This window comes from Triturus cristatus, chromosome 3_1, assembly GCF_964204655.1.
Source record: "Triturus cristatus chromosome 3_1, aTriCri1.1, whole genome shotgun sequence".
Lineage (NCBI taxonomy): Eukaryota > Metazoa > Chordata > Amphibia > Caudata > Salamandridae > Triturus > Triturus cristatus.
The window spans coordinates 114,793,884-114,817,171 of NC_140583.1; the positions used below are offsets into that span (position 1 = coordinate 114,793,884).

A 23,288-nucleotide genomic window follows, 5' to 3' on the forward strand; every position below is an offset into this window, starting at 1 on the left:
CTAGGTCATAACCAGCGGCCCTCCTCCGCCTCGTGAAAATGTTCAGACAGGAAGTGAACACCAGGCAGGAAGTGAACACGCCCAATGGACAGATAAGGGAGGGGCCCAATGGAGTGGTTACAGTTGCCATTGCAAGTCACTGGTGTCTGCAGCAGACCATAACATTATGAGTACTTTTATTCCATCGAGCAAACCTCATTATTACCACGACTTTAAGAATTCTGAAATGAGAAAGCAAGATTTAGGAGGGGAAGAAAATGTGGTCTGCATTTCCTTTACATGTTCAAATTTGACAGAGTTATGAATGTTCGTGTGTACAGTTGACTATGAGAGTCACGCCTTGTCCATAGGCCCCAATGGCCGCGGTTAAAGCAAAACGTCGACGGTGCGTTCTAGGACATTCCGAAATCTGTTTATTTGGTCAATACTCATACACAAAATAAACAGTTTAATATTTACATTTTTTTCCTCATAGCATGGGAAATATTCCTTTTTTTAAATTATTCTGACAGTTGCCGTGGTCACTTGGATAGTGAGTTACGCTTAATTCAAGTCCAAACTGTACATTGTCTCTGTACCTTGTCTTTGCGGTGTACCAATAGTCGCACAGATATGTGGGTCCGTCACGTCTGGAAACAAAGCGCAGGCAGTGAAGTTCAGGTTAAGGTTTTTGTCTGTGGTCATAGAAGCCGTTGCAAAATGTGAAATAAACCATACAGAGAGATTTCACCTATTTTCCAGAAAAGCAGAGTTTGCAATGCCGGCAGAGAAGAGGTTTGAGAATTGTGGACCAAAATGTACCAATCTAACCGAAAAATCATGATTTCCAGTTAGGAGACTCCCATAATTTCCATTGAGACTGGCCAAGCTGGACACTGTGCTCCAAGCTATGAAATTTGCAGATCTTTTGTCATTGTAATGTTCATTGTAGAGGACTGGAGCTATGATACACATCTGAAACACTAGACTGTTCTTGTGGGTAGAGGCAAGCAGCAGCCATGTTTGGTGTAGAGTATGATATGATCTTTGTATTAATGATCTGTAAGAGACCATGGGCCATTGTTATCAAACTGTAATGCAGAGCAGCACGTCAGCTTGCTGCAGCTCCTTTCTGGGAAAAGTCAGGAATGTGCATTCCCACCCGTTCCCAGAGCTGGCGCACAATGTGCTGCCTAGCGCCAACATAGGCACTCTTGCACCATGGTGCAAGGGTGCCTGCGGTTGTAAGGAGATTTGTTTCTCTGCAGGAAGGGACACCTTCCTGCACAAAAACTATCCCCTGAGGCATTTTCCTCTTTCTAATTGTGCTGCAGTGTGAGGCAACAACGTGGAGAAATAAAGATATTGCTCTTCGTTACACCTCCCCTGGGTAGGCATAGCGCTTTGGTGCATTCCCAGTTCTACAAGTAAGGGGAAATCTGGGAATGCTTAGGATCACCCACACACTATCCACTGAACGCCTACCTGGAGCAGAGTAACGCAACGCATCAATTTGCGCTGCCTTTCTCTGGATTTATCAGGCCACGCAAGGTAGTCTTGTGTGGCTTCATAAATCACACTTCAAGGGCTACGTCGCTTTTGCACCACGCATCGTGGTGCAAAAACAACGCACCCCGTGATAAATATGGCTCTATATTTTGCGCCACTCTCTCCTCCAATAGGTCGGGTATGAGCCAATAGCACTTTCCTTCCACTTAACATAGCTGCTGTTTGGACATAGCCCTGTGGCTTGTAAAACCACTGACAGTTATATCATGCATATGGGGGCTTCTTCGAAGCTAAATCCTCAATCACCTGTACAGACCAGAAAATACAGCGCTGATGCAAGCTTCCTTGCTATCATCATCTCTAAAGCAGGATGTCAACTGGGATGTATGTCACATTCTGTGCTCATTGTGTCCTTGGCTTATTTGCCAGTTTCACCGAGTCTCTGTTGTGATGAGGGGTTTATTGCATTTTCCTTACCTGAAAAACTAATGTTGGACCCCAGGAATTATGGAAGATGGATATACATTTAGGTCACCAGCTTTCTAGGTTGAACTTCAAATAGGTATTTCTTACCCTCTACCAAGCACTGAAACATTTTTCATCTTCTAAAACTTGTATCCAGGACTCCCAGTTCTGTAGTGATTGGACTAGTCCAAGGGAAGATGGGTCCATAGCCACGAGATGACTACTGCACAGCGCACACTTTCAACATCCGTCCTATGTTCTGATAGGACAGCAAGCTCTCATTCTGTTCATCTTTAGATAAATAAGTCCCTTGGAACTGCTGCCTAGCATTTGATTATTGCCCCAAAAATCCTATTAGCTGCAAATGATTTATGTTCATGATTAGTTTTTCAACCTTGCACAGACTTGAATTTGAGGTTCTATAAATGCTTTGGAAATGCTCATCCTTCAATAAAGCGCCAGTGTCTATGCGTAGTGCTTCTACGTCACCACAACTGTGCAAAAGAGAACAACGTCCTGATTGCATTTTTTGTCCTACAGTTTAAAAAATGCCACCACCTGGCCAGTAAAAGTGGTCCACTTCATTAGTGCATCAGAGGATGTTGGTAGATTCACCAGCCAGCTGGCCATGAACAGGACGCGGAGGTTACCATTACCAAGGTGCACCTGGTAAACATGGGCCGCCACTTGTGCCCTTCTTGCAGGAAGCTCACACTCTGGAGGTGATGTAAATGGAGTGTATTCGGGTGGCCAGGGTCCGCTGCAGGTCCAGCAAGGTGTCCAGCCCTTGCACCCTACTGTTTCGGCCATAGATAAGTTGCCTAAAGGAGTCCTGCTCCAGCAAAGTGCTCATGTGCTTCAGAAAGTATCCCTCGCAGAAGAGAGCCAGTTCCGGGGCGTTGTGAATCTAGAAAAGAAGAAACAGACTGCATTCAATCTCTTGCTAATCTTAAAGGCGACCTGCATTGAGCCTGCAAATGTGTCCTAAGCACCAACTAAGGTTGGGAGGCAGTGAGTGGAGGGCCATGCAAGTAAGGGCCAAATTCACATGGGGATATCGCTACCAGAACATCACTTTTAGCGACATTCTTGTGGCGATATGCCCTTTCTTCATACTTATAAAGCGGCTTTTGTGGCTTAACGCAGCCTTGTAAATAATGTCCCTATACTGTATCACTTAGCATGAAAGAGGGGGTGCAATGCGTGTTGCTATGGGTGTTCCACCTCAACACCTATTGCTTTTGATGCTGCCCCAGATTTACAAGGAGATGTAACTCTGAGAAAGCACCAAAAACGAACGCCATGCAACAGCAGGGGTCAGAATGGCTAAACAAGGAGAAATACTTATATTTCTCCTCGTTTTTGCTTTTTCTGTGTGTGCTGCCGAATGCAGCACACATAGAAAAAGCAAAATACCATTCATTGTCATTATTGAATGACTGTTTATGTGCAGGAAGGGACACCTTCCTGCACAAATATAATCATTCAATAATTACGATTTGCTAATTTTATGTGTGCAGCATTTTGCAGCACACATAGAAGTAACAAATAGCAATTAGTGATGGTCTATGTACAGGAAGGAACACCTTCCTGCACATAAACAATCATTGCATTATGGTGCAAGAGTGCCTGCCTTCCCGCTAGGCAGCTACATTTAGTGCCAGTGATTGGGAAAACACAGGGGTGCACCGTATTCTTGTGAATACGGCGCACCGCTGGGTTTTGAAAATGTTAGGGTGTGGAGCTGCCAAATTAAGCACAGCTCCGCGCTCTGACATTTTCTCATAAATATACCCCTACATTTACTAGGGAAGAAAGTATTGATAATCACTGAGTTTTGAGAACTATCAACAAAACTGTTGTGAAAAACTTTGAATTATAAAGTGTAACTATTCCAGACGTACTAAATCTTAATATACCTGGAAGATGGCCAATGTACTCATGTACTTAGAAGTTATATTCATATTTCAATGTTATATTGCATGCTGGGGTCCCTGAATCTCTCAAAGAGGTGGGCGTGCCTACATTCGAGATTCTTCTGGAAAGAAGTGTTCCTGTGTAAAGATGAATGGCTTTAGACCAAGTCAACCGTGCCGTATTGTCATGTGACTAAATTTATCAGCCCTGCCGGCCTTTCAGAGATTACAGGCGTTGACGAAATACAGGCCTGCTTGTCTCTGATCCAGCCCACATTCAGGGGTTTATTTACAGGCCCCTTGTGCCGCTGGTGCGTCACTTTTAATATGGGAGAAAGTAAGTTACCGGCAGTGCAAGGGGCTTGTAAATAAGCCCCTCGGAGTTGGCAGCTTTTTTTTTTTAAGTAAGTCCAGGAATTTTTTGGGGGGTTATATACTGGAACATTTCTTCACAATGACCCTGCCAGACCTTTTCCTTTTCTAGTTAAAGGATTAGTTGTGAACAAGGCCAACTTAAGCACAAGCAGCTTAGCTTAATTAAGTTTTGAGGGCTTTTCTCAATGCGTATAGAAAGTTGCCCCTCATTCCTGAGACTCCATTACTCCATTACTCCATTACTTCAACTAATAGACAAATATTTCAACATACCTTTACTCGGACTGTAAATCGATTGATCACCCTCAATAGCTAAAAATAATTGGCCTGATAATTCATACTATCAACAATAAATGCTCTGAAATCCCTCATTATCTCCAATAAATTGCCTAATTGGCCTCACTCTTCATGAAAAACAGTCCGAACAACCTCACTGTCTAGAGGAAATAGGCCAGTCGCTCACATTAAGCCCAATAATTGATCTGATCGCCCACTGCTTCTACAAAAACTGAAGTGGCGGCCCCTCCATTAGGGTAGAGGAGTGCTGCACCCTTGCCACCACTCGCAAATAAAACAGGTTTTAAACCTGTCTAATTTTAATCCCCCTGGACCCACTCCCAGGATTCTGACGAGTCTTGGGGCGGGTCCAAGTGGATGACACTGCTGGTGGGGTAGTGGTGAGCACTGTTATAGGCTGTCTTAGGTCGGCCAAACCGTCATGCGCAATGAAGCTCTTTCCAGCCAAATGTCTTTCGATAACTATTTCCAATAAATAGTTCAAGCGCCCTCCCTAGTCATATTAACCAGTTCCATCACACATACTATCTAAACAAAATCTTACAACTTTGGAACTGGGCAGCACACTAAACGAGCACCGGCAAAGCCAATAGGTCAGGGGTTAGCTGCCAGACTTTTGGCGTTGTCAATGCTTGTTTTGTCGTGTTTTTTGTAAACCATTGGCTAAAACAAAGAATTATTTTTTGTATCGATTAGCACACATTGTAGTCTTAGGCCATGAATGAAACTACTAGGTGTGTGTACTTCACGTGAAAGAGCAGAATGTCATCGCTCACAGTGAAGTTAGCCAATGGCTAAAGTGGGGTGCTTCTTTGACCCATGCTGTATACTGCAGTGGGCAGAAGTACAATGTGAATAACTCAACAACAGACAAGGACGGCCGGATGAAAGCCTCTATTAGTTAATATATTGTGTATATAACTTTTGTTAAATCTAAACGTCTTCGCTAACATCAGACCTGAAAATAGCACCCTTTGGCAGAAAGAAGCCCACAAAAGCAAGTGTGCTAATACGTTATTCGGCTAGAGAATTGTTGAGTGTCATTGTATGGGGAAGAGATGCACTAGAGTTTTTGATCATGTTAAAACTTATGGTGTTAAGTTAGACATTTAGACCCATATTTATAAAGCCTTTGTGTTCTCCTTGCATTGCGCAAGGCAAAGAAAGGACAACAACAAAGGCTTCATATAATATTTATAAAGCCATACAAGGCCTGATTTGTATGGCCTTGCGTGGCTGTGTAAAGAAATTTAACACAAGGCAGCTACTTGCTCTGCGTTACATTATATTTCAACTTGTGAGATATTTCATGGGTGGAGCATGGGTGTTCTCATCCATCCACCCACCCATGGATTTTTGTGCATTTCCTGGTTTACAAAAACTTGTCAACTTGGGAAGGCGTCAAAATACAATGCATTCCCAGGTAATATCTTTATTTCTTCCTGTTATTTGCTCTCTCCACGTGAGCTGCATTGTGCAGCACATATAGAAAGAGGAAAATGCCTCTGAGGATTGTTTTTGTGCAGGAAGGCATACTTTGCTGCACACAAACAATCGTAATCAGGCATCCCTGGCACTCTAGGGCTGAAGGATGCCTGCGTTGGTGCCAGGCAGCCAGCACAGGAAGAGAGCTGAAGAGCATAATATCTTAATAGATACGGGTCTTTTTAGCTCTCTCGCACTGATGCAACATGGCGAAGCAACTGGTCTTGTTGCACTGTACTGCACTGTGTGAATTGTAAATAAATATGCCCCTTAAAGGCTTACAAAATCAGGCAAAATTTGGTTTCTATTGATTTGTCTTGAAGCAGGTTCTCCTAACTGATCAACGGATTTTTTCGTTTTCAACTTAGTCCAGGGGTTGGCACTTAGATTTTATTATAAATGGTCTGATTACCATCATCTGCTATAATTGGTCTGATCCATGAGGTACCAGAGAGCCACCTGCGGCTCCTCCACTATTTTGGAGTAGCGTTGACCTCTTCTGCCAGCACCCTCATAAACAATCTCCCTGTAAGTGCAAATAGAGGGTGCTCTGGCCAATCCTGATGCTGCTCTCATGCTTTGAGAGCAGCGTCAGGATTGGCCGCAGGGGATTCTGGAAGCCTATCTGCAGAGGATTGTAGAGCGCCATGTGGCTGAAGTCAAGTTCTTTTTTTTTTGTCTTAGGCCCTCCCCCGCACTCTTCCTCACAGCCCACCACCCTGCCACCAGCTACCACTGCAGAGAGCAACTGGTCTGAGAAAAGCACTAACGTTCTCCTGCATCCCCCAGAGTACTGCAGGGTCTAGCTGACAACAGGTTGGAGTCACAGCTCTTGGAGCTTCCCTGCCCTAATGTATGATACAGAGAAACCCTTCTTCAGGCTCAAGAACCCTAGTGACAGCAGGTTTTTAAATGTAAGTTTCTCACCACCAGATGCAACCTCCTACAGGCTCCATAAATATTTCTGGTTTAAATTTAACTTAAAGGCGTCTTTGAAAGCAGGTGAAGGCGGTGATGTGTTTTCCCTTACACACATAAGGCTGCCTCATTACCTTGGCGTACTTGTAGATGTGGACCGCGGTCTCCGTTGTGATGGTGTGCGCACAGCGGATCTCACAGTGCCTCTGCAGGGCATCCAGCTGAAACAGGCTGGCTGCGGAGAGTAGCTGCGAAGAAACACAGACGAAGCCAATTAAAATCTGAAGGAGCTCTTCGAACAGTAGCAGCATTGCCCCCCCTAGCGCCTTGAGACCCTCACAGGTATGTAGTGCGCTTTACAAATGCTATGATTGATTCATTGATTGATTCAACAGAGAAAGAACCCCTTTATGTAGGTGTAGCTGCTCCCCTACAGGCTCCCTTGTGATGTGAAGTGAATCCCCTACTGCATGAGTATGCTACAAAGGCAATTCTTTTTACACTCATTAAAGGTCCTATTTTTTCAATCATTTCAACTATCAGCTATTTTTTAACACAAAAGAAAATGAACTATATATGTATATATATATATATATGTATATATATATATATATATATATATATATATATATATATATATATATTACCTACTGGCGGTCGCTAGTAGGTAGTTATAGTTAGGACCCTGTTTCCATAGGAAAACCGCAACATTCTATTTGGAATAACTTTGGCGCCGGACGACGAAGCCTCGCGAAATTTTCAAAATAGGTGGGGCGCTACGCTCCGCTCCTACCCTGAAAGTCTCGGGGGGATTCGTCAAGCGGGGGCTGAGATAAAAGGGGGTCCCAAAACGCGTTTTTCCCATGTATTTTTCCATAGGACCTTTAGACACAGCTACAGCCTGAACGGCTGAACAGAGTTACTTGAAATTTGGCAGAGAGGTAGTCCTCAGGTCAAGGAAGTGCCTTTTGTAGGTCTGGTGTAAATCTGTTCAGTAGTTCCTGAGAAAATAGCCTTTAAATCAATATATATATCTGAGCCAGCTTACGGTGCGCTTACGGTAAGCTTACCGTACGCGTACGGTGACGTGCGCGAGCGCGAATCTGATTGGCTGTTAGATCTTAGTAAACATTCGAATCGGTCGAAACCAGGAAGTGTCGGCCGCCATTTTCTCTCTCGCACTCTGAGAGGGGGTTAAAAAACAAAGGGCAAAAACATGTAAAGGGGCTGTTTAGACAGCTCCTAAGCACCTAGCCATGTTGAGGGAGTCCCCAAAGTTCCCCTAAAGCCAAAAACGGAATTTTCATTTTTTCGATAATTTCGGCGATTACGCTTACCGTACGCGTACGGTAAAAATTATTTAAAAAAAAAATATATCCATACTCTCCCCACCCCATGTGCAAATGGAGCCCGAAGGGCACCATTTGTGCATGGATTATAAGTTAAATGAAAAAGTCAAATATTACCTTTCACAACGAAGCGCATCATATGTCCTCCATGTGCGCACGGTGCGCGAAGCGCATCGTGCGTACATGGCCCATCTAGCGTAACGTGGGCACGCGGTGCTGGTAGCGCACCGCGTGCCCACCGTGCGTGCACGGCACTAACTGCGTAAAGTGGGCACGCGGTGCGCGAAGCGCACCGCGTGCTCACTGTGCGCGCACGGTGAGCGAAGCGCACCATGCGAGTACGGAACGAACTGCGTTAAGTGGGCGCGCACGCCACGAATGGCGTAAAGTAACTTAGCATTTAAAAAACCGTACAAATTCACTGAAAAAACCATAGGTTTCACACACGTTGTAGTTAGGAATTAGCATTTAAAAAACCGCTAACTATAACATGTGTGAAACCTATGGTTTTTTCAGTGAATATATATTTACATATATATTTATATATTACCTACTGGCGGTTGCCAGTAGGTAGTTATAGTTAGGACCTATTTTCCACAGGAAATCCGCAACATTCTATTCCCAATAACTTTGGCGCCGGTTGATGTATCTTCGCAAAATTTTCAAAACTTTTGGCCAGCTCCGGTCCACTTCTATCCTGAAAGTCTCAGGGTGATTCGTCAAGCGGGGGCCGAGAGAAAAGGGGGGCCCAAAACATGTTTTCCCCATGCAATTTTCTATAGGTACCTTTAGTCGCAGCTACAGCCGGAACTGCTGAACGGAATTACACCAAATTTGGCAAAAAGGTAGCCCTTGGTTCAGAGTCGTGCCTTTTGGTTAAATGTGTAAATCCATTCAGTAGTTCCTGAGAAAATCAAAAGTAAACTCACAAATATATCTGGGCGGAGCCGAACCACACATCTCATCATGAGATTTGATTGGCTGTCAGCACTTCATCCAAGAAGTGTTGGCAGCCATCTTGGGATCAATATACATGATAGCACCTCATTAAAAAGCATTGCAGTTAATAGAGGGTTTTAAGACTTTAGTTACATTATAAATCATTTGTTGATGGTACCATACTTATTTTAGGAATTGTGGTGTGTTCTAAGGTGATTTTACCATGTGAAAAAGCCTTCTGCTGGGATATCATGAATCATGTTTGAGAAAAAACTATTTTCTCATGCTTTTCCCACAGAGGTTTGGAAGGTGATCTATAAGCTTAACTGAGAGCATATTTTCTGTAAAATCACATTATCTTTCTCAGTCGTGTGAGAATGAAGTCTGACATTCTCAGTAAAACATGTACATCCAACGAGGGCAGAGACTCTAAGTTAATTCCTTTGTGTTCTACTGCAGCTTCCCAGAGTGTTCTAAAGAACAACTAGAGCGCTATCAGTCCTACTTATGAAAAACGTATTGCACACCTGAAGCCATCTTGATTGAAATAAAGTGGTAACTCATAAAACATTTAATTTAAAAAGGAACAAAATGAGGGGGTTAATTTTGCCATAGAAAGTATGATTAGTGCTGCAGAAAGAAAAATTAGGGCACATTTTGAGTGACTTCTCAAATCCTCTTCTATTTTATTAAAACATTCTGACATGCAGACTAAAACATGTACTTTCAATACCGGCAGCAGACTTCCCTGGTGAGCAGTAGCTTTACTACAGTGACCTAATTAGCAACTAGAGTGCTAACATTCTGAATTTATGGCAAATGTGTGACACATCTGAATGCCTTTCGTGATGGAATCAAAGTAATAAGCTGAAAATATTTCCTACTGAGGAGACTGTAGTAAATGAGGAAATTAGGAAACTTCATAACAAATAAGTCTCCCAAGATGGCTACCAGAGACAAAAGAGCCCAAATGTAGCACAAATATCACCCAGATGTAACCCAAGTATAGCCCAATGACAGAATGTCCCAGAGTGTTCTTAAGAACAACTAGAGCGCTTACTGTCTTACTTATGACAAAAGTATGGCACACCTGAAGCCATCTTGATTGGAATAAACTGGTAACACTTAAAACATTTAATTTAAAAAGGAACACAATGAGGGGGTTCATTTTGCCATAGAAATTATGATTAGTGCTGAAGAAAGAAAAATGAGGGCACATTTTGAGTGATTTCTCAAGTCCACTTCTATTTCATTACAAATTCTGACATGCAGACTGAAACATGCACTTTTAATACCAGCAGCAGTCTTCCGTGGTGAGCAGTAGCTTTACTACAGTGTTCTAATGAGCAACTAGAGTGCTAACATTCAGAATTTATGGCAAATGTGTGATATATCTGAATACCTTCTTGATGGAAACAAAGTAAAAAAACTGAAAGCATTTCCTACTGAGGAGACTGCAGTAAATGAGGAAATTAGGAAACTTCATAACAAATACATCTCCCAAGATGGCCACCAGAGACAAAAGAGCCCAAATGCAGCACAAATATCACCTAGATGTAGCCCACATGTCGCCCAAGGACAGGAGTGTGCAAAACACTTTTTATTTTTTGTGTTTTTGCAGTTTTTTATAGTGTAGACTTGTCAGGTATTGGAGTTCTTTACATGAGCGTTGGTTACATCACACAAGAACAAATTCATTTTGGTTGTAGACATGGGGAGATTAAGTGATTTGACCAGAATCACAGAATGTCGAGCTGAAGCAGAAACTCCAACCTGGTTCCCCAGTTGCAAAGTCTGCAGTTCTGGAAGTAACACCACATCCTCTCCCCTAAGTGCAACATTTAATCAAGTGGTCAACTGGATAAAAAAACATAAAGATAACAAATAATTTAAAAGTGCTTTGTCGCTATTTGAAAACTCAGAAAATATGTCCTCATTTTAGTTTTTTAGAGCACTAACCATAATTTTGATGCAAATAAGACCCTCTCATATATGTAATTTCTAAAGAAAATGCTCTAGGTATTACAGTTTTGATTACATCAAGATGACGTCAGGCGTTCCACACTTTTGTAATAAATATAGAATGTTAGCAATCTAGTTGTTCATTAGGATAATGTTGAGAGGCAGAGGCCAGGGGCACAGACTATGAAAATTGAAGGCAGGTAGGAGGGTGCAGAGGCAACAATTTGACCACACTGGGCAGGCAGGAAGGGCAGTGGCAGCACAACAGACTATGGAGGGCAGTGGAAAGGGGGGCAAGGGTAACAAACCAACTATACAGGACTGGCAAGAGAGGCTGTGGCAATATAATAGACCATTGTGGGCAGAAGGAAGAGGCAATGATAGTACAACCATACATGCCAATAGACCCGATTCAGCCAGGAAACGTCCAATGTTTTTAAACTCAAATGGGTTATTTGATCTGTCTCCTGTCTACAATCTCCTCTTTTTCAATGTAACTCAAAGGGGAAAATCAATACCCCAGTTCTTTTTCAAAATCCCCTCTTACCAAGTTCAAAATGTTTGCAAGTATGGTACATTGGATCATGGAAGGCAGGAGGAATTGGGGTAGGGACATGGACTCGGATAATAGAGGACAGGAGGGACATGGAGAGGTGCACCAAACTGACCCTACAGGGCAGGCATCAGGGTTTGCAGCAGCACAATAAACCACACAGGGCATGCGGGACGGGAGTGCAGCACAACAATCCATAGAAAGCAATAGGGAGGGGACAGAACCATGCACATGGACAATAGAGAACAGAGGGGAAAGAGGCAATGGCAGCTAGCTGACCATAATGGACAGACAGGAGAGAAAGCTGCAGCATAACAGACCATAAAGGGCAGGAGGGACGGATCAGGGGCATTACAATGGAACAGACAAGCCAGGAGATTACAGGGACGGTATAGTTAGACTCAGATTTCACTCATACACAACCAGTGAAATTCAGCAGTTATAGTTACCTGAGCTAACTATAACTTACGCCCCTGCAATGTACTGCTAATGACCTCAGACATTACATCATTCATGACATGGTCAGTTACATCACTTATGACATCACTCAGGACATCTCCAATGAGCTGTGAATGGAACTATAATCACTAGAACTTTATTTAGGGATAGTGTGTGTATATTAACATCGATTTTTTCCCTTTTTTTCGTGTAAGAACCATTATAATACGCATCGTGCCCAGATTAATATGGCCGATAGCCTTTCACTTTAAAGTAATGTGTAGTCCATTGTTTATGTTGATGTTTTCAATTCTAAGTATGTTCATTATGAATAAATCACGTTGACAAACATACAGGTATGGCGGTCACGGGGCAAGATATGCTGAAATGACATTGTGTGCATATTTACACTAGTTTTCTTTTCTTTATTGTATCAATTCCTGAATTTTCACATCACCAGGCCAATATGGCCGCCAACTTTTTGGATTAAAGTAATGCACTGCTGATGACGTCACATATTACATCACTCATGACATGGTCCGTGACATCACTGATGACATCACTGATGATACCTCAAATGACATCACTAACGACATCATCTACGTGATCATCTGTTGCACCTCCTCACACCGTAAAATACAGACTACCATTCTCGAAACCATAGACACACCAATACTAGTACAGCTACAATATTCTGTGCACTATGCATGCAGACCTCTAACCAGCTACATAAGTTTGATACAGTCTTTTAAATTCTCAGTTAGTACCTATGCAGTCTAGGAATCCTTCTGTCTGTCCCATGCATTTCTCCATTCAACCATCCAGCACTATCTACGTATCCTATCACTCTGCTAATACCTAAGCACTGATACATTTAGCATGCACTCTCTTTGCAGCACTGAAATTACTCCAGTTATTAGTCATATACTTAAGGAATGGCCTAGTCACTAACATAAGTGCAGGGATAATATTTTGTACACTATGCATGCAGACCTCTAACCAGCTACATACTATTGATACGCTCTTCTAAATACCCAGTTAGTACCTATACAGTCTAGGAATCCATCTGTCTGTCCCATGCACTTCTCCATTCACCCATCCAGCACTCTCTAGGTATCCTATCACTCCACCAATACCTAAGCACTTATAAATTCACTATACACTCTGATTGTACTACTGTAATTATTCTAGTTACTAGTCACGAACTTATGGAATGGCCTAGCTACTAACACAAGTACATCTATAATATTTTGTACACTATCCAAGCAGACCTCTAACTAGCTACATACTATTGATACACTCTTCTAAATAATCAGTTAGTTCTCTTGCAGTGTAGGAATCGTCCAATCTGTCCCATGTACTTATTTAATCACTTATCTACCACTATCTACTTATCCTATCATTCCACCAATACGTAAGCATTTATAAATTAAGTGTTCACTCTGTTTGCAGCACTGTCATCATTCCAGTTACTAGTGGTATTCTTATAAAATGACCAAGGCACCAACACAAGTACACATAACATATTCTGTGCATAATCCCTACAAATCTCTAAGCAGATGCATACTATTGGTCCACTCCATTAAATACTGAAGTAATACCTATGCAGCGTAGGATACCTCCTGTCAGTCTCATGCAATTCTTCAATCACCCATCCAGCACTATGTTCTTATTGTATCAGTCTGCCAATACCTAAGCACTTATGGGGCAGATTTACAAGCACCCTGCGCCACCAGTACATTACTTTTTGTAACGTTGTGATAGCGCCAGGCACTCCTTCATATTTACAAGGAGAGGAGAGGAGAGGAGAAGCCACACTTTGTGGTTTTTCCTCTCATTGTAAATACGACCCCTTCATACACAGAACTTTGCGTTGAAGGGGCGTCCCATAGGTGTTGCTGTGGGTGTTCCCACGCAACACCCATAGAACAAGACACATCTCCAGATTTATGAGAAATCGTAAATCTGAAGATGTGTGTGAATGCTGCGCCATCCTAGAGTTGGTGTAGCAAGGTGTAACGAGGAGAATTGTTTTCATTTGTATTCATTTTTCCTCTTTCAATGCATGCTGCATTCCACAGCATACATTGAAAGAGGAAAATGCCTTTACTGATTATTTTTGTGCAGGAATGTGTCCCTTCCTGCACAAAAATAATCTCCACACGACACAGACACCCTTGCACCATTGTGCAAGGGTGCCTGTGTCACTGCATGGCTGCAGTTTGTGCAGCAGTGCAGAGGGAAGCACTGAGTTGCAACATATTCATGTACATATGTCACATCTCTGTGCTTCGGAAGTGCCGCAGTGCAGCTAAAGAACTGGCAGTGTCACACTGCAGTACTTCCTCATAAATCTTCACCTATAAATTCATCATACACTACTAATGCATTCTTTCAGTCAATCATGCTGTATACATATATTCAACCAAACTTTCACACATTACCTTGCAATTATAGTTCTTTCTTTAACCAGATGAGGTGGTTCTGATAAGAACTTTTTTTTTCTTCTTTTTTCTTTTCTATTTTTTTTAATTTTTGGGAACAATTTTGTATTTTTTTTTTAAAAATGAACAAAAAAAGAACAAATAAAACAGGAAACATTTGAAAGTACTTATCATTCCAAAAACAAATAAATTAACAACAATGGTTGCGTTGCGCAGCACAAACTGCATCCACTGACTGCTCACTGAAGCATATAAGTTTCTTACACTTCACGCAGTGTTGCTCGAGAAAGGCAAATTCTGGCCTAATGTTCATTGCAGGTGTTCCTGAGGACGCTCCAGGTGTACTTGCCACAGCAGGTGAGGGGTTCAAAGCAGCTTGCCTCATTTCCTCCCAAGCAAGATTGAGAGGATGTGTGGTCCGGAGATGCTTGTACATAAAAGCAGTGCCACAAGAGTATTTTTTTTCACTGCCTCTTGACAGGACTCGGTCACAAATTTTGCACGTCACCTTTCTCGCATTTACTTTCTTCTCTCCAGGTGGAAAAGTGAAGAATTTCCACATGACAGATTCCGGCCTCTGTGGACGTGGTGCCTCCTGCAAGAATTCTTCTTCAGAAGATACTTCCTCCTGCTGCTGCTGTCCAGATGCCATTTTGTTTGATATTTTTTGAAAAACACCAAATAAAGCCAAGCAAAAAGGGTTCTTGTAGGAAAAGAGATGTCTCTCTAAAGATGCTCCAACAAGAATGATTAAAATGGGTGGGGTCCTTCAATAGTTACAGTGGGAAATGTTATGAACCAATGAAATCTTTCTTTTTGAAGTCACATGGGATCTGCGCACTCTGCGCTCATGAAGCAGGCACCCGACGCGACTTCGTGAAAATATATTAAAAAATAATATAAGTTTATTATAAGTACAAATATATTATTTTTATGAAAATCTTAGATAGTCTCTTGCCCTAATATGTATATTAAACACACATACATATCATTTTATAACATAAAAATATTTCGCGGGAGTCTCTCACCCAGCGCACCCCAGCGCGCATATGATGTCACGCGGGACCCACCACAGCGCAAGCGTTGCGTACCGTAATACGCATGTGCCGCGAATGCGTGGGAGCAGGATTCATGGACTGGTCGCATACCAATCGCGCACATCACGTAATATTAAATGTATATGATGTAACTGAAAAACACGCAGCCGTCGCACACCGTACGTGGATCCTTCATGACGTTTCTAAAATGGCGGCTAGAATCCGCGCACCCACCGTGATGTGTATGCTTTGGGTGTGCGACTCTGAAAAAATTTTGGCAACAGTTTTTTTTTTAAAGAAAATAATATAAATATATTAAAATAAAAAAATAAAACAAAGAAGTAAACAATATTTCAGTTTTAATTTTTTGACATTTTTTTTGCAATTTTCAGGAAATTTTATTTAATGAATAAAATATCTATAATTAAACAGCTAAAAAACTGTAGAAAATCAGTACAAATAGGTATAACTACTATTACACTTAAAAATTAGCATTTAAAAAAACAATGAAATTCACTGAAAAAACCATAGGTTTCAGAGACATTATAGTTAGAAATTAGCATTTAAAAAAGCTTTGAAATTCACTGAAAAAAACATAGATTTCAGGGGTGTTATAGTTAGCTGGACATTTCACTCGTACAAAGCCAAAGAAATGACTCTGTTATAGTTAGTTCTGCTAACTATAACTCGCGTACCCGCAATGCACTGCTGATGATGTCACATATCACATCATTCATGACATGGTCAGTGACATCACTGATGACATCACTGATGACATTTCAAATGACATCACTGATGACATCATCCACGTGACAACCTGATACACCTCATCATGCAGTAGTATAACCTTTCATCACTCACTGTAAAATACAGAGTACCATATTTGAAACCATTGACACACCATTACCAGTTACTACGTACCCACTCACTGATTCCTAAGTCTACACACACAACTACCCATTCAACAACAGAATCACTTATACATGCAGTCACTAATTAATAGAACACTATCAAATGCACTTATACACATATATAGAAATTGACACATCAGCAGTCATCTTAATCGGTTATGTAGTCATCCTACTCACTCATGAAAAAAAATAATCACACTTACATTTACTCACACAATTATACACACAACACCTCATTTATTCAAATACATTCAAACACATAGTAACTTATAATTAATATGTTAAAACATCACCATTACAATTATACACTCATTTTTATAGTTACTCTCACAATCACTGACTCATATATACTTATTTATATACTTATTTATATACACCAACTCTCACATACAATGCCTTTTATTTTTGTACTTTGTTGAAGATGTACAACTAAAACATATATTCGCTCACCAACACACAAATAAATACACTCAGTCACCAAAAGAACTGTTTCCACATGCACTCTTAAACCTATACACCTAGTCAGTCAACCATTCACAAATCTATGCATAGAGTTAAACACATCCCATCCAACCAGACACAAACTCAGTGTCCCATACAAATACTCACTCAACTAGTCAATAACTAATATACACACTCATGTAGTTAGTGACCAACTGATGCAGCATGTTATACAACAACAGAGACAGTGATGCACACATTCACATAGTTTAGTTACTAATCCATGTATTAAGTGAGACACTTTTAATTACTCACTTAAACAGACAGTAAGACAGCTACTAAATCCTCCATCCAGACAGTTATATATCCACTCAATCTTCAATACAGATTGGTATATATATAATACATATTTAAATTTCAAACTAAACCACATTCACTGGATGATGTCATCAGTGATGTCATCAGTGATGTCACTGACCATGTAATGAATGATGTACTATGTGACATTATCAGCAGTGGATTGTGGGCGCGCGAGTTATAGTTAGCAGAACTAACTATAACGGAGGAATTTCTATGGTTTCGTACGAGTGAAATGTCCACCTAACTATAACACCTCTGAAACCTATATATATATATATGTATATGTATATATATGTATATACACATATATACACACATATATATACATACACATATATATTTATACATACATACATATATGTGTAAATATCGTCATTCTTCTAACCCTCAGGGAACGGGATAGGCTGTAGCGCACCAACGTAGAGGAGGTTCGATAAAACGGACTCCAAAAATGAGCAATATTAGTAATCCAGCACGTGGAAGGTGAAACCCTCATGACCTCAGTAGGAAAAACATTAGGATTCAGTTCAGAGAAGAGTCATTTCAAGAGAGGACTTTCTAGTTCACCTCACCACAACTGAAATCATCTTGCACACACATTTATTTTCACACATGCCAATATTGTTAAAATACAATTTTTTAACTAAAAAACGGCATACAGTGAAAATTGAGTAGAGGTACTGGAAAGCCTTGAAATGCACATACAAAAAAACAGAAATGCATTATAGCATAGTTTTGTATAGGCAGGAACAGCTTCCTGCACAAAACGTATGCAAACCACAATGCATTTATAAATTAGTGTAATATTGATTTTAAGAAAATATAATTAAAGTAATTTTGATAAATTCTATACATTACTGTTAATAATGATTGTTAATGCATTAAAAACATAATTTTCTTACTTTATTTTTAAATGTAAGCTTCGGAAAATTATCTCATTTAATGCAAATTATTTAAATTAAGAATTCAGTTGAAAATTAAGTTAATAGTACTGTAGCATTTTTAATGTTACTCTACTTTGAAAATAAATATATACAATTTAAATTAATATTTACATAAAAATATTTTTATTAATTTATTTTAAAGTTTGATAATTTTTTTTTTAATTTTCCCGATATGTTACCACAGGGAGACATCCACCCCACCTGTTGAGTTTCCCTATGGTAAAATGTAGGGAAAAGTGAAAAAGTTTAGTTACCTCAAAAAAAGTGTAAAAGTCCTGGACGCAAGAGTGTTTATGCATATTGAAAGTGATATGGTGCACCGTTTAGAAGGCAGGAAAGTTTTGGGTGCAAGTAGTACTCCACAGTACAGAAGGTTGAGCGATCCTGATCTGGATTGCGAAGGCATGTTTCAAAGTAGGTTGTTGCTTAATGCCAAAGCCTATTGTAAAAAATCTCTGTAAAAGCCAGAGCTTGTGTTGAGAACTGATTAGCCACCAGTGTATGGCTGACCATCTAGCAGGTTTATGTTTCATCTATTTATGTTAAATAGTTGTAATGCAGTCCTGTAGACAAATTATGTGTAACAGGGGTGTTAATTTCCCAAACCTTACTGACGATTTTGAGGTACTGCAGATTGCTGCATAATGTAGAATGTCGGGGCGGTTTAGCGCACACTGGGGTTGTAAGCATGGCTCTTAGGTTTTAGGCCAAATAGCTCTTCTCTGGAATATGTTTAGTGTATTGTAGCAAACTACAGAGGGTTGTCCATAGAGCCTGTCAGTAAAGCATGTCTGTCAACCTCTTAGCTTAAAATTGCAGGTCATACGAACGCTTCAAGAGGGTGATTCCTATTAAGGTGAGTAGATTATGAACTCTTTTTTGGTGGGTGTTGAAGGTTTAAAATGGATGTCACAATAGAAAAATCATCCATCAAATGTGGGTGACTTGATATGTTCTGTGTGTCTAGCATGTGGTATAAGGTTATGCTCATTATTACTTTAATGGTGATGGAAAATTGTTCACAAGTGTTGTGTGATTAATTGGATAGTTTATTGGATTAGTTGAAGTCCACAAACCCTATAGAATACTGTCATAATGACTGAAATATGTATTCAATAATTTAAACATTTTTAGATAATGATAACTTTCTAGAAAGAAAAAGAAAAATACATCTGGCCAGGCCAGTGAAAGTGGTAAGGGCATGTATACCCCTTAAAAACATTATTAAACCATAACAGTCTATATCTGTTGGTACCAGGTTGCTTCGTGTTGGAAGGGTATCATGGCTTTAGTCCCGAGTAGGATTTATTGAACAAATTAGTGTATACGCGGAGTTGCGTCTTTGTTCCCCTTAATACAACAATTCGATGAACACCTGTGAGAATCATGATCTTCAAAAGGAAGTCCTGCACTGGAGATGTGTTCTCCTGACAACACCATCTATCACAAAGGACAGAGTGCTTTACCTCTAGGATATCAGCTGTGGGAATGTCTATGGAGTCCGTTCCTCCATAATATAAATACTGCATCAGCATCTGAAAAGAAAGATGGGACAGGCTGTCATGAACTGGTCACATTTTCCTCATCCCGTCTAAGGTGCTTAGAGGCAGACTTCTATCTGCATTTAGCGCTTCACAAGCAGCAGCAATACCCAGGAGGAAAAAGTTTATCTTCAGATCAGATATGCCCCCTAGACCAATAAAATACCATCATTTCCATCTTACCTTCCACTGACCCTGTGAAAACTATTCATCAAAACATTGACAGCACTCCACTCTTGACATATTTTTTATTACCAACCACTTGAAGTGGCCAAAAATGAAAAGCTGACGTATCCCCGAATCTTCAGCAGAAAATGGCATTAGCTTGCATAGGTTCCACCTGTGGCGGTTGTCAATGCAATGCAGCGTTTGTTATAGAAAACACTGCCTGATAACTCCACATTCGAGACCTGTCACAGCCACAAATGGTCGGATTAGGATCAGAGGGCCTCAAGTACTAACAGTGTTATGTTGGCAAACCCTCTCATTGGATAACTTCGCTGCTTTGAGAATGCTAAAACTCTTTTTAAAATATACAAAACTGACTACACGATTTGGATCCAAATCGTTAAATCTGTATTGTATTGGAATGGCATTTATATGGCGCTTACTACTCCTAACGAGGCATGGAAGTATTTTTTTGAGCGAGTAAAAGGATGAGTGGTGAATTAGTATAGTAAAATATGAAATGAATGTGAGCGGTGGACATGTTAGTCTGTTATTCAGATTGAGAAGTATAGTGGAGGCATAGAAGAGGGAAAATGTTTGCATTAATATAGCGCTTGCTACTCTTCATGAAGCGTTGAAGCGATTTTAGGTTCCGGCTACTCCGGAACCAAAAAAGGAAAATGGGGTGCATTAAAAAAAAAAAAAGATTGCTTTATTGTAAAACAATCACAAACGTGGTGATCTGGTGACCCCAGCGGGTCACCATGCCTGTGACTCTAGCCAATCTTAGTGAGTCGCAATTTGCAACCCACCTCATGAATATTAATAAGGTAGGTCAAACTGTGGCCCTCTAAGATTTTTTATTTTCTGAACTGACCTATTAATACATAAATTAGCTCGCAAAATAGCAATCCATGTGGTAGAAGTCGGTATGCAAATTGTGAACACGTCTACCAAATCCATGCTAGTAAATTCCACGTAAGAATCTGCAAATTGTTGTTCGATACTGATCCCAATTTACGATTTCTTATTTGGAATTCGAGTTTAGATAATATTTTTATGCTGAAGTGGGCTGACCCAAATCCTACTCTTTTTCAGTACTTATTGTCATTTTTTAAAGAATGGATAACAAGAGATGTTCCAGCATCTACAACTGTCTACACCAAGACCTACAAAGCAGTTGACTTGATGTTGATATTGCACAGTGTAAATGATACACCTGTTGCACTGTTAACTGAGACTGAAGCTAGCAGCAATTTTGTGATGTAATGAACAGTTTAGTGGCTTAAAGATGTAGATCTGTACTAAGGAGTTAGGGCCAGATTACGAGTTTGGCGGTGTGGGAGCAGGCTGCCACGCACCCACACCACAAAACAGGACCGCCGCTTGCCAGGTTACAAATAATTTCGTGGTCTGGTTCTGCGTCGCCAACCCACGGCGGTGCAGTACAAAGGCTCATATGTGAGCCTTAGAAATGCACCACCACAGGACCGCCAAAACACGTTCCTGCACGGCATGGACAGTGCAGTCTATGCCATGCAGGAACAGAGGTCCATGCACGCCATGCACAGGAGCAAGAGGGGGCCCTGTAGGGCCACCTTTGTTTCCTCACCACCAGCAGTTTCATGGTGTGAGAACAGCCATGAGACCACTGGTGGTGATGAAACCCTTAATATGCTTGGCAGTGTTGCAGCAGCACCACCAAACATATTACACCCTCAAGACCACTGTGCCACCGCGCCAGGGATCGCAGATCCCTGGTGGCTGAGGCAGTTCTCTGGAAGTCTGACTGCCGAACTTGTAAAATGGCAGCCGTACCGTTGGTGCGGCAGTCTCCGACCACCACTCCACGTCCATCGCAAGTTTGGCAGTCGCATGGACCTCCAAACTCGTTAATAGGCCCTTAGTTATTCTCCTGACAAAGAAAACGCTTACGGTTGAATTGAATGTATGATTTATTCAGCATTCCATCCATCATTTGTTTGCATAGTACGGTTAAATTAGACATAGAAACGTGTCAGATGCCATCCTTGGCTTACCCTTTGCTGCCACTGGGACTACCCTCGTTTCCCTACCTTGAACTCGTTGACCTGGCTTTACTAGCCCTGGTAGGTACAGGCAGAAAAGGACAAGCTCGCATTTTTCAAATTCCAATCATTATTTTTTTCATTAGGCCCACAGTGGCGAATAGGATATTGTTGAGGTGCTGAGGGCCGGAAAAGTGGTCAATACCCATGATGTCAACAGGAGATCAAATGGTGCCTGCGATGTATCTTTCAGTAGCCTTGCATTTTGGTAAACTGACACCCAATTAGAAATGCAGCTAATATACACTGTTTGCTTCTTATGCACATGCACACAGAATCCACACATGTATCCAGTTTGTGAATATTTGATGTGTAACTCTGCCACAAACCCAGTCTCCCAGGAGGATGAGCACTAAAACTGTGGATAAAATGAGATTGCAGGCGTGTGCTCAGCATCTTCTCTTTGTTATTCTAAGGAGTGCCTTTGAAGGATCGGCAGGGACAGAACTGGGAGCGGAAAACCGGAGGGTGGGCTGGCCTGGCAGGAACAAATTAAGAGGTAGCACATCTCATCTTTTACCTACCTGGAAAATATTGTACCTAGTGTCACTGATTTCCACCGTCCTGCTGCCGGGGTGATCTGCCTCCGTCTTGCTGGTCATCAGAGCTTTGAACCTGCAGAGTCAGGAGGAAGGCACTGTCGTCAGAGCTCATGAAAATGTTACATATCAAATGATGGTTGGATAAGATCGCCATAAACAGAGACGTTTTTGGGGTAAAACTGATGAAGGCTGCACAATAGAAACTAAGATTACTGGGGGCTTCCTAGAAGATTAGGCGTCAGAAATTAATGACATGGTCTAGACTGCTAATTACACACCAGGATTACTGGGGGCCATCCAGGAGTCTCTGCCTTACAAAGTAACAACACAGTCTAGAGCCCCCAACACCGGCCAGTATTACTGAGGGCTTCCCAGAAGACCTGAGCTCTGTGCTTTAATCCTCAATCCTAGGCGGGATTATGAGAGTTCTGGTGTGGCTGGTGTGCCTTACACTCATCATGGTCACACCACTACATACTGTGCTTCATTTAAGCATTGTGACTGCTTGTCTCCAGCCCGCATCACACTGCAGCGGCTACACTTGGAAGGCAGGTGTCTCTTCAGACTGGCCTCGTCCTGAAAAGAATACATTGTGACTCTTTGAGCTAGTATAAAGACAGAGCACCTT

The 23,288-nt window shown here is 41.2% G+C and overlaps 1 protein-coding gene across 1 annotated transcript in view; it reads right to left on the reverse strand.

Annotated features, from left to right (window-relative positions):
- Positions 1 to 241: 241 nt before the first annotated feature.
- Positions 242 to 23,288, reverse strand: part of LOC146859807 (ankyrin repeat and BTB/POZ domain-containing protein 2-like) — a 487,880-nt gene continuing 464,833 nt past the window's right edge. Inside the window, exons 14-17 of the mRNA XM_085643532.1 lie at positions 22,643 to 22,733; positions 19,789 to 19,857; positions 7,079 to 7,192; positions 242 to 2,860 (exon numbers count right to left, since the gene is read on the reverse strand). Of these exons, the coding sequence (XP_085499658.1) occupies positions 2,663 to 2,860; positions 7,079 to 7,192; positions 19,789 to 19,857; positions 22,643 to 22,733 (472 nt within the window). The 3' untranslated portion in view covers positions 242 to 2,662. The remainder of the gene's footprint in view (positions 2,861 to 7,078; positions 7,193 to 19,788; positions 19,858 to 22,642; positions 22,734 to 23,288) is intronic.